The sequence below is a fragment of the Camelus dromedarius genome, chromosome 1 (genome assembly GCF_036321535.1).
Source record: "Camelus dromedarius isolate mCamDro1 chromosome 1, mCamDro1.pat, whole genome shotgun sequence".
NCBI classification, from domain to species: domain Eukaryota; kingdom Metazoa; phylum Chordata; class Mammalia; order Artiodactyla; family Camelidae; genus Camelus; species Camelus dromedarius.
In genome coordinates, this window is record NC_087436.1 from 6340103 (window position 1) to 6353115 (window position 13013).

General features: G+C 38.7%; 1 protein-coding gene and 1 non-coding gene across 3 annotated transcripts in view; one reads left to right on the forward strand and one right to left on the reverse strand.

Moving 5' to 3' along the window:
* TMEM144 (transmembrane protein 144) overlaps positions 1-12357 on the forward strand; it is a 36622-nt gene extending 24265 nt beyond the window's left edge. For both annotated transcript variants that reach the window (XM_010982620.3, XM_010982621.3), the window contains exons 10-12: positions 1197-1294; positions 6491-6544; positions 11264-12357. In XM_010982620.3, the coding sequence (XP_010980922.1) occupies positions 1197-1294; positions 6491-6544; positions 11264-11347 (236 nt within the window). In that variant the 3' untranslated portion in view covers positions 11348-12357. The remainder of the gene's footprint in view (positions 1-1196; positions 1295-6490; positions 6545-11263) is intronic.
* Positions 6757-6829, reverse strand: TRNAA-GGC (transfer RNA alanine (anticodon GGC)). The gene has a single exon. It is a non-coding gene; the product is annotated as a tRNA-Ala (tRNA).
* Positions 12358-13013: the final 656 nt, after the last annotated feature.

Genomic DNA, 13013 nt, shown 5'->3' on the forward strand with positions numbered 1-13013 from the left:
TACAGAACTCAGAACTTGAACAATGGATCCAAGATTGTTTCCAATGCCAAAACAGCTTGTGTATTGATCAGCAGACTATTTCTTCTTCACTCAGAGTTCGTATTAAAAGTCACAGTCCTGTGACTGTTTTTTTAAGTATCAACAAATAGGAATCTGCAGTCACTTGGGAAAGCAAAGATTTTCTTCAAAAAGTTAGGAGAAAGTATTTTAGTGTTTAAAAAAGGTATATTAAATGCACATGCTTTTGGATTTAGTCCATTAAGCATTGATGATTATATATATATATATATAACAGGAAATTATACTCTCTCACTTATTTAGCAGTTTGCTATAATTCAACATGGAATATAGGGGTATAAGTAAAATTTTTTAAAGAACAAAATAAAGCATATGTCAGAGATTCAGTCTGAGTGCCTGACTGATTTAAGCCCAAGTGTGTCTCTACACCATGATACCATTTTAGAAAATGGTAGAATATTTACTGAATGTTTAGCTAAAGTATCCTGAAAATTTTAGCTGGTATTTTTATTCAGGTTCTAGGAGTTTTCTTTTTTTTTTCCCATTAGAGTGATCCTGAATTTCACATATTTTTATGTTCGTCGTTTAGAGTAAATGGTGTTTGCAGGATACATTCAGATCCAGTATCTTCTTAGTTCCCTCTCCACCTCAGTCTTTACCTCAACTAATATTTGGGAACTTGATTTCATGTCAATAAAGTGAAGGGTTATATGATACCCACAGCAGTCAAGAAAAGAGAAATCAAAACAAACGTATGGTTACCAGAGGGGAAAGTGTGTGGCGGAGGGATAAATTAGGAGTTGGGGATTTGCATATATACACTACTGTACATAAAAGAGATAAACAACAAGGACTTACTGTATAGCACAGGGAACTATATTCAGTAGCTTGTAATCACCTATAATGAAAAGAATATGAAAAAGAATATACATGTGTAACTGAATTATTATGCTGTACACCTGAAACTAACACAACATTGTATCAACTATATTTCAATTTTTTAAAAAGAGAGAAATCATTTGGTTTCCAAAATGGTCATAAGACCTGGTTCAGAAACCCGTGCTGGGCATCAGTTGATAAGAAGGTGCGGGTACGTGCACTGGGATGTCCCTGCTCTCCCTGAGCTGGGCTCTGCAGGAGAGGGACGTGCAGGTCAGTGTGTGCTGTCTGTGTTTCAGGGTTCCTGTCGGGAGGACTCTGGGCCGTAGCCACCTGCTGCTGGTTTATAGCCAATCGGTCCCTCAGCGCCGTGGTCAGTTTCCCGATAATCACTGCTGTAAGTAGCTGGATTGCTCCTCCAGATTTTTGTTGTGCACTTGTAAACCTCGTTTTCCTGACGCGTCCTCAGTGAATCACTGGAGACTGTCACAGGGTTTGATTTTCCAGGAAGACGAGTAATATAACAGGTTTATGTAGATAAACACCCTCTCGTCTCATGTCCTTGACCACCAAGGGTGTCCTGCTAACCTCATTTGAGCAGGTTTGTTCACCTTTGTAGTTTTTGTTCGGTCATTTACCTAATTTCATTTTGGATACTGTACGATTTGCTTTTGTAACCATATCCATCTCTATATGAGTTTATAAAATACAACAATGCTTTGTGTGTATTATCGCACCTGAAACTCATGACCACCTTGAGAGACAAAGTACTTTGTCCCTTCTTCTTACAGTACATCAGCATTTTAACCAAGGCTTTCGAAGGTTCTGAAGCAAAGTTCTGTTTCTGGACAATGTTCATCATGACAGACATGATACAACCTGCTGCATCCAGTGTTTTAGGTGCCAACCAGTAGCACAGTCGGGTAACAGAAAAACAAAAATGTTTCTGTTGACAGTGGCAGGACGAGTATTGGTGGGATGGTCCCCATTCTGAAGATGAGAAGACTGGGGTCATACCAAGAGCATTATCTCAAGCGACACAGCTTCATGGAGATCTCAGGGCTTCTCAGTACACAGGCTACTTTCTGCCTTCAGTGTAGAAGCCCATTTAGAAGTTGTTTCATGTCCATTGTGGAACTAGGTCATTCATATACACACCGAACTACTCATTTTAATGTTGGGTTCTTATTTCTACTCCAAGTTCCTTAGACAGTTAAGTTGTTTACCTGCCTCCCCTGTTTCCTGAATCATCATCATAAATGAAATTTGCCTACAACATGTTAGCAACACACCTGTGCAAGCCTCCAAAATTGACTTTTTTAAAACACATTGTCTAGTCTAAAATACAATTGCAGAAAAGTCTGAGACATCCTTAAATTTCGATATAAATTCTCAGTTTCAAACAGTATGTTTTTGACAGTTCTGCTGCGCTCATAAAGTAGTTAGCTTTAAGGTACAACTAAATTCAAAAATAAAGGGTTTGGGGTTTTTTTTATTTGAAGGACTCACATTTTGACATTCTTAAACTCTACTGAGAGAGCGTGTCATCAAACTTGAGTTATAAGGAATTTTTTAAGTTTAAGTCTTCATCATTGGAATGGCAAGACTCAAATTCTTTCCAAAAATGGGTGTGTTTCTCATTATTTCAAAGGTGTTTAATGCTAGAAATGACCATGTAACACAGAAAACATAATTGGTAATGGGGTGGGACAGTAATCAGTTAAATGCTTAAAAGTAAAACTGTCGAGAAAAGTATGCAGTGTGACACGCTTTTCAACTAAGGATGCAAATATTACTTGACAGTGATATCCGACTACATGAGGAGGAATGACACGTATTAAAATAGATCAAGACATCAATCACATCCAATTTAAACCTTGTCACATGATAGTGATTCTGTCTTTCAATCGAGTTACAGTCTTGAACAAATGCAGATTCTTCAAAATGAGTTTGAAGTAACTAATACACGGATACAATTAAGTTGTGCAAGACAAACAGAAATACAAACACAAATAGAAAATCCAAACTATGAGAAAAATGAGAAAGTAAACTAACAGGGAAATAGTTATGTGATGAAATATTGTTTTGCTTTGTGCTTGCAAAAGAGGGTAAGTCAATGGGATGACTAATTCTTTTTTAAAATTTAACTGGTAACATTAGTTCCTCAGAAAAGACCAGTTATTTTCTAATACTATATTCTTTTTTCTTTTTTCTTTGTTTTTTACTTTTTTTAAACACCAAGTTCTTAGCAGAATTTAACCTATGCGCCCTTCTACAGGGGACATGGGGCAATGATCAATAATATTCTTCACAAAATTTTATAGTAGACAGAGATATGGTTTTCCTGCTACTGCCTCTTGTACTCAATTATGGCAAAGACCTAGGACAAGCCTAACAGTGTAAATAAATTGCTGAGGATGGTGGGGTGTGGACAGAGGGCCAGCGTGGGTGGTGACTATGGCGTTTGGAGCCTAGAGCCACCAGAAGAGTTTTCTCAACCGTTGTGGTATCAGTAGTCCTCTCACCCACCAGGTGTGGCTTCCTCTGGTGCCTGAGGATTGTTTCCTGGGAAGAACAGGTATTTCTGGGAGATGAGGAACTAGGTCCTTATTGCTACTGGGTTCTGGCTTGGTTTCACCGTCCTTACTCGGTTCATGGACAACCTTCTCCACATGCAGAAAAGATTCAGTCTTGCCTTCCAGAATCCTACCTTCTTCCTTATTTTATTTTCCTGGTAGAGGTAGATTTTTTTTTTAATGGGAAATTTTAAACACACCCACACCCTGCTTCAACAATTATGAATATGGTTCATCTTATTTTATCAAGAGTACATTTTTCATGGCCAATAGGCACATGAAAAAATGCTCAATATTGCTATTTGTCAGAGAAACGCAAATCAAAACTACCATGAAGTATCACCTCACATCAGTTAGAATGCCCATCATTCAAAAGTCCATGCACGATAAATGCTAGAGAGGGTGTGGAGAAAAGGGAACCCTCCTACACTGCTGGTGGGAATGTAGTTTGGTGCAGCCACTATGGAAAACAGTACAGAGATTCCTCAAAAAACTGAAAATAGAGTTACCATATGATCCAGCAATCTCCCTCCTGGGCATATATCCAGAGGGAACTCTACTTTGAAAAGGTACATGCACCCCAGTGTTCATAGCAACGCTATTTACAATAGGCAAGACATGGAAGCAACCTAAATGTCCATCAACAGATCAATGGACAAAGAAGATGTGGTACATATATATAGTGGAATACTACTCAGCCATAAAAAGAAAGAAATAATGCCATTTGTAGCAACATGGATGGACCTAGAGATGATCGTACTAAGAAGTAAGTCAGGCCGAGAAAGAATAATACCGTATGATATCACTTATATGCAGAATCTAAAAAAATAACACAAATGAACTTATTTACAAGACAGAGACAAACTCACAGACATTGAAAACAAGCATGTTTATCGGGGGGAAGGAGATCATGGAGGGATAAATTAGGAGTTCAGGAACTGCAGATACACACTAATATATAAAACAGATAAACAACTATGTCCTACTGTCGAGCACAAGGAACTATATTCAATACCTTGTAATAGCCTATAAGGAAAAGAATACAAAAAGGAATATATATATGTATGAAAAAATGAATCACTACATTGTACACCAGAAATTAACACATTATAAATCCTCTATGGTTCACCTTTAAAAAGGTAAATTGAGAAAAAAAAAGAAAAACAGTACAGTTTTCAAATCCCAGCAACACCCTGTTCTCAGGTACATATATTTCCATTGTTCGTATCCATTAGTGATTAGACCAGGAGTTTCTTGAAAGCAGCATGTATATTTTTTATTGACAGATAATCAATTAAAAAGCAAAAAAAAAAAAAAAAAAAAAAGGAAGAAAAAAAAAACCAATGTAGCAGGAAGGACACAGGGCTGGTTACTCTGCTCCAAGTCTTCCCTGAGGGGTTGAATGGCTGAATCAGCTTCTCCAGATGGTTCAAGTTCACCTTCTTTTCAAAGGCTGATTTATAAATGTGTGATTTGTATTAATTTACAAAAGAAAAGCACACGCTCCCAATCCCAAAACGGTGCCCTCTCTTTAAGATGTCCTTCCTGCTGGGCCCTCGTCGGCCCGATTCAGCGACCGTGCACCCTGACTTCTCCTCCTGTTACTGTTAGCAAAAAAACTGCTTCCTGCAACCACGTTGCTTCTCCCAGTAACCCTTAGGCCATGTCTAACTAATGTTTAGAAAGTCACCAGCCAAAAAGCATCAAAGGTCAAAATAACTCTTGGTATTGTCTTCTGCCATGTACTCTGAAGGGAAATGAATTTCCAGATTAAGGAGGATAAATTCTTGAGTGGTTGGCATGGTAATATTAACGTTATACCCCTGCTTCTGTTGTTTCTTCCCATCCTGTCCAAAGGCAGCATGGAATTTCTAAAGGGCTCAGATGTTTCTTGTTTGGTTTGAATTTTGAGGTTTAGGACCATACGTCACTGGTCAAAGACAGTTCCTTTGACCTATTTCTCTGTCTTTTTTGATTCTGACTTTTCCAGATACTGATAAACAGAGAGTAATGTGTTTTTATTGCTTCACTCACATGCCAGGAGCGGAGTCCAACTTTGTTGACCCCGTCAGGTAGACAGTTGGAGTGGTGGAGGGGGAAAAACAGGTTGGAATTGTTGACCTGAAACTTTTCCAGAGTCTGTGCAGGGCTTGCATAGGAATGCTAAAAATGCTGAGATAGCACACCTTCTCCACAAAGACCACCATTAATCCAAATTCCACTTTTTTTCCTTTCTCAGCTAAAAAATAAAAAATTAATAAACTTTAATAGTTTAAAGTTTTCAAATTGCAGAATCATCTTTTTTTTCCAGCTCATTTCTTCTCCTTTTCTTTCTCCTATGTTATTTCATTTCTGTCTTCGTGTTCTGCTTACTAACCCATTGTTTATTTTTCCTTACATGGTTTTTTCTATCTTTCCATGATGCCACCTTTAGTATTCATTAAAGTTTAATGTTAGACGTAGTTGATTACCTGTGCAGAAATTTCAGATTAAAAAAAAAAAAAAACTAAAGAGCATGCTGCTCCCGTATGCACATTATTTTTCGGATCCAAAAGAATATACTAAAATTTCTTCAGTTATGAGATTATCTCATGCTAAAGGAAGTTATAAACTTATTCATGTGCTTTTTCCTATTAAGCCCATTTCTAGTACCCTAAGGAAGTAGTTCACTAAAAAAAATAAACTTCGTGCTTATTTAAATATCTTTTTATAAATCACACTGAAGGAAAATATTCTATGGCACAAACTATTATAGCATCAACAAAATAATAAAAATGAAAGCTATAAAGAAAAAAAGGAAAAAAGTCTTCGTTTTTCACCTAGTGCTACGTAGTTTAACTTAATGTTGAGTTAGGATTGAGACTATGAATAGTTTTTTTCCTGATAATATTGTTCTATTGCTTTTACAAAAAAATTTTATTTGATTGAAGTGTCAAGTCAGTTCTCCAATTTACTGTATTTGCAGTGTACAGTGAGACATATTAACAATTTAACTGAAGTTCTTGTTTTTATTTAAGGGTCCAGGATTGATAGCTGCAATGTGGGGTGTCTTCATGTTTAAGGAAATACAGGTATGTACAAGAAAGGGCAGATGTGGAAAACAAGTGTGGATCCAGTTAAGAAGGGTATTTAATACCATATGTTATTTAATACTTTATGTCATTTTCTGAAAAGCGCATGTGACTCCTAAGCCCAGGGCAAAAAACACATAAATGAATTTAATGGGTCATATGTTCAAAATGTGTTTGGGGGGGCGGGTAGTTAGGTTTATTTATTTTTTTAATGGAGGTACCGGGGATTGAACCCAGGACCTCATGCATGCCAGGCATGCACTCTACCACTGAGCTATCCCCTCCCCTCCAGATGTTCAAAATGTTATCCTCTCTAACTGGGAAAGAAAATACTAGAGATAATGAGAATTATTTCTAACATGTTTCTCTCCACTCCAGCTAATCTCCATGGGAAAATGCTTTAGTTGCTTTTATTTGCCCTTAATAGATTTTGATTAAATAATCCAATAAAAGATGAAAGAGGGAAATTTTATCTAGTGTGAAATACAGTAGATAAACAAGATGAAAGATTTTTTTTTAATCCCAAAGATTAAAATATCCCTGAGGCAAATGGAATTTGGGAGTCGATTTCTTTTGTTGGTTTCATGCCTCCCAAAGTCCTCCATATCAAACCAGCAACTTTGTAAGAAAACAGTATGCTACCAGGGGACTGCTACCATTTCCCTCTCAAGTGTAAACAGTGGTGATTTAAAATTGCATTTATCAAATACTTCTAGGATGTGTGTGTGTGTGCATTTTCATGAACAATTATTTTACAATTTTCCCCCTCTACCTTTGGGGAAAAAGTCTTCAGTTGAGGAATCTTTGTGAATAGTATTTTGTAATAGTTTTTACTAAAAACAATAGAAATTAGAGACCCTCTAATTTATAGGCATCATAGACAATATTTTTTGTCTCAATAAGGAACAAAGAATTCCTATTTCTAAGATCTGATGTTGTTCATCTCTGGGACCATAAAGTGAATCCCTGTCCCTGGATAATTCTTAAAATGATTATTCAATTTTAGATTTAAAACATCATTTCATTCACTCTAAATGAAGCCTTAGTATGTTAATACAAGTAAGATTCTCAGATTAAATGAACAAGAAATTTGTTTAGAAGATATTTGGTTCATGATCTTAATTTTTGTGTTTTTAAACGTACAAGACAATTTAAAACATTATAGATCCATAAGTTACTTTCATGCACATGTTTCTTATTTATTTTGGTTAGTGTTGCCTAAAGCATGCCTAAAGTGTATATCTCCTTGCAAATAGTTCATCTCCCTCACAAAGGATAATGATTTCTATTTAAGAATTGGATATTATCCAGGGTAACATATTAAAACCTTAGAAAATCACAAGTAAATGACCATAGCGTATTTAATTATAGGTATAAATAAATAATAGTAAATCAATAGCTTTCCAATATACCACCAATAACCAATTAAAAAGAGGAAAATAAATGCTATTAATACCTACACAAATTATAAAAATGTAAGAAAATAATTATCAAGAAATGTGCTGGATTTAATAAAATCTCTACTACAGAAAATAAAAGACTCAGAACAGATGGGAGACTCACCATATTCCTGATGGGACAACTCACTGTGGTTACAGGCAGTGCTCTCCAATTACTTGCAGTGGGGGTCCTATAAAATCCCAGTGGAGTTCAATTTGTAGTTTTCAGAGTGAGTGCTCACGTTTGGCCAAGTGTGTATGTTAAAAACAGAAGGAAGGCAAATCTGGAAGCAGAGTGAGTTGTGTTGACCTCTCTGGAGTTAAAAAGCCTCACAAATCTGTCTACACACAAAACTTAAGGGGTGCCGGGGGGTTCTTATTGTTCAGCGCAGACGCCTAATTGGCTCTTGACAGCTGACTTAGAGGAAAGTTTTAAATACTTTACATGCCAGCGAGTTTGAGGGAGTTATCAACTAAATACAGAAACCAAAATCCTCCCAGAATTCTTAAAATTATTTTTCTTAAAAACAAGCTAAAATCCTAGAGGAAAACAAGAGCTAACATTTATCTTTATGACTTGTAGGTCCTGTAGCTGTCTTGAAGCAGTCCTCAAAAAACATATTTAAAAGTCACTATATATAAAAACAGATTTTAAAAAATTTTCTTCTGTACAGCACAGGGAACTATATTCAATACCTTGTAATAATCTTTAATGGAAAAGAATATGAAAATGAATATATGTATATGCGTGACTGGGACATTGTGCCGTGCACCAGAAATTGACACCTTGTAACTGACGGTACTTCAATTGAAAAAAGAAGTCTATGACCTGTAGCCGTGGTGATTTAATCAGGATCCAAGCACTTTTCGTATGGGAGTTTCATGATTTTATTTAGTTTTAATGTCATCAGTTCTCTAGTTGACATTCTTTTCTATCTGGCATCTGTTCCTCTTTGGGAAGTTTGCTTTAGAATCTTATATTTAGCTATCTTAAGCTAGATATCCATTATATTTTTAGCAATACACTTCAGTTGGTATGTCCACAGTAATCCCAGCACACGGGATTGTTACAACAATTTACAGGTCAGTAGCAACTCCCAGATAAAGAATGAGATGATTTGTCATCTTAGTAGCCGTTTCCAGAATCCAAGTTAAACCATTTTTGCTTTGGGGAGAATGTTACCGTGATCTTTCTAAAACATGCACCTTTGACAAAAGAAAACTATTGCTTTTGCCCAAATATAATCAATCCTTTTCTCCAGGAAGCTAGGCAGTTTGGGCAGATTCTTAACCTTAAAAGGGAAAAATATTTACTTCTTGAGAATATTGTTCTTCTGCCTACACAGACAATAAAATAGAGTACTTACAACATGGTCACATAATTAGGTTGTAAATTGCTGATAAGTGAGGCCCCATATATTGTGTTTTTTCCCCTTATTTCAGTGATTTGCATGAATTGTCTGATTCACAAAGCACATTTGGAAATTGCCAGAGTGTACTGATTCTTTAAACATTTATTGTCTACTCTGCACCATTACTGGTATCTAGGCAAAGGCTGTAGTCTTTAAGACTTAGAAAAAGATGTCAGGGACCCTTAAAGCCTTCATGCAAGTGTGTGTGTGTGTGTGTGTGTGTGTGTGTGTGTGTGTGTGTGTGTGTGTGTGTGTAAATAAGCTGCTTTGTGTTTGACAAGGCTTTGAGCTTTCATGTTTAGAATCTGTGTGCCTCCTAGAACTTGAGTGACTTCTAGAATTTGAGTGACTTCTAGAACTTGTCTGACTTCTAGAACTTAAGTGACTTCTGATAGTGTTGGTAACTGACAGAGTATCAGACAATTCAACTGACCCAACCCACCTTACAAACACCACTCTAGTCATCAAATATAGAGGCAAAGTCACCCACTCTCTTTATTAAGATGAAAAAAAGATGATATACCGTTTTTGACATTCTGTCTGTATATTAATTGTCAATCTTAACAGAAGCCACTAGGAGCATCGTGTGATTTGACTATGTGGAGGTCTCACTGTAACTGAGACCCTGTTTCACTTGCCTCAGAGCCCTGGGTCTGTATGTAAAGAGGTCTGTGGACACCCTGGCAGTCACTCACTGGAACAGTCAGCTCCGTGAGGAAGCTTGAAACCCTTCCATATGAAAGATAGTTTGTCAAAGGAGAGAAAATATTGGTCAGGAAAAAAGATGCTCCAGGGAAGCAAGACGCTTACATCTCAATGTTTGAGAGTTTATCTTGTGGGAGGGAGATCGGAATTGACCCACAGCACCCCTAGAGATGGAACTTACGAGAAATAAAGTATTTCTACTGAACACAGGACGGTATTTCTTGGTCAGTCTAAAGATGAGCTGGCTGCGGGGGGAGGGGAGGAGGGGGCGGTCCGTGGTTCCGTCTGTAAGACGGGGCACCACAGGTAGCTGGGGGAGCCAAACTCCGTCCCTGTTTCTTCCTTGCCCTTGAGGTTGACTGTCTCTCCGTCTGTCTGCACTCATCGTCTCCTCCCAGGAGGACTGGGGTCGCCTCCTCCTTGGTCCCCCCGCATCCGCCGCAGCGCGCTCCTGTCTGTTCACCATCTGCCAAAGTGCGGGCTTTCAAAACGCGCGTCGCGTCCTCGCGCCACGCCCAGCCGTGCGCGCTGCCTTCACGCCCCGCCCGGGTCACCGACACTTACAGCTGGGCGCTCAGCTCGACTCCCGTCCGCCGCGCGAGGACGCCTGTGTGGCGCACACACTCACAGACACGCCTGGCCGCTTCCTTATCCGCACCCCTCTGGCTGCGTGCCGTTCTTGTCTGTAATTATTTCGTGAATTCCTGTCCCCCGCGTTATGTGACTAGCTGAATAAGGAAGGGCACACTTTTGCCCCCCTTCTAACCCCAGCACGTGCGGATGCCTGGTGGGGGCATCCGTGCATTTCCTGAGAGGGTAGATGACCAGGGCGTGGTGGGGTTTCAAGAGAATCTGGAAGGTTCTGTGGAGGGGGAGCGAGAAAGCACTCGGGTGGCACAGCAGATGGTTCGTAAGGTCCCTCGCAGTCTCGAGAGTGTGTGCTTTTTATGTGTTTGGTTCACGTTTTCTTTCTTTCTTTTTTTTTTTTTTTTAATTTTTTAAATTAATCTCTTTTTAGAGGGAGGAAGTAATTATTCATCTCTGAGGTCCTGGGGCTTGAACCGAGGACCTCGTGCGTGCCAGGCATGCGCCCTACCACCGAGCTATAGCCTCCCCCCCGGTTCGGGTTTTCTCAATCACAGCTGCTCGTTTTTATCACGCAGGGTCGCCAGAACTACCTGTTGATGATACTTGCCTTTTGCATCATCCTGACCGGAGCGCTGTGCACGGCGTTTTCTAAAATCTAAGCGCCGCTGGACCAGCAGGTGGCAGCGGGACCTGGGAGACCGCCTCTCCGGGACGCCCCGAGAGGATGCGGAGAACAGAGTTGTTTTCATCCAGCAAGTGGTTCACAACCAGTCTTGGGTTAGGGAAGGCGATGATTTTTTCAGAGATGTGAGAAGGAAGGAAAATCGAGTTTCGGGCGAGTATACAAATGAAAAATTCTTCTTAAGAACCGTTTACGAAAGAGGACAGCGTTCCATCTGATGGCACTGCCTTTACCACAGTCTGCATTTCATGTCGTGTAATCTAGAAAATGGTGTGGAGTTCACGTGCAAAGAAGGGCGTGCACGTCCAGATTTGCAACATAGTACCCTCGTTAATGAAGAGAGACGCCAAAAAATGTGGGGGGAGGAGTGGGGAGGAGATATGTTATGATGGAATTCAAATCCAGAGATATTGGATCCTTTGCTAGAGAAAGTAAATGTCAGAGTTGACCACTGAATGTTAAAAAGGCCGTTTCATTATTTTTAGCCCAGACTTATTTTTACTTCAAATTAATGTTGCCCATTTTGCCGGCTTCCACCCTACTTAGCTCCAAGTGCTGGTGATAGTCTCCAGATAAAATCCATTCCCACCCTTGAGAATATGTGTACAATACATATACACACACACACAAGTACACACTTGTGAGTACACACACACATATGTATGTACTATTCCAAATTGGCAGAAAATTCTAGAGTTGCTGAAGTCAGGGTCTAGTTTATCACAGTGAGAATTTTAAGGGACCAGCACACTCTTTAAGATGTACACTTTATTTTGCTGAAATATATGTTTCTAAAATTCCTCTTTGAACCTGGGTTCAAAGGTTTTGGTTTTTTCCTTTTTTTTTCCTGTTTTAACTGGTGGTTTCCACTGGATAAAAGAAAGTCACAGAAAATGATAGTTTTCTTTAAGAAAGCTGAAATGGCACTATGCTAGTACGATTTCACGATGGTTCCCCAACTCTTAAAATAAAAGAAAAAAAAGAGGATAGTGCTGTGTAAATTTCACCCACTGCCACCAGATCGCACATTATTCTGCTGTTGGGAGGGAGAATGTGTGTGGGTCCTCTAGCTGATCTGTGTGGGCTTAAATCCCACTTCTTCTTCATTTTAACTACGTGACTTCAGATGAGGTCCTGTGCTCCCCTAATCCCCACATCTGATTCCTCATCTCTAAACTGGGGATAATGGTAACATGCATCTCATGTGGTTACTGCGAGGTTCAAATTAATGGAAATCTGTATTTTCATGAGTGTCTGGAACTTGGCAAACGCTCCTGCCCTTACCACCACCCCAGCCAAACAACCACTTATTATTCCTCTCTGAGTACAATTTAAAAATGATACTGGAGTCTCTCTTTAATTGTTGAGCTGCTAATATAAATAAATCTTGGATTGTAACATCTCACAAAAATTCATTTTAATTTGGACCTGGAATGTCATTAACTATGTTGATCATTTTGAGTAAATTAACATAATACAAAGCTATTTTTCTGGTTTAAATATATTTTACATTTTTATATTAATGGCATTTATTTGTCCTTGAGTTGCGATTGCCAATTTGTATGCACAATTTTTTTCTTTCCATATATCGTGGACATATTTTCACGACCATCAACATACTTACACAGTATTCCTTCCAAGTA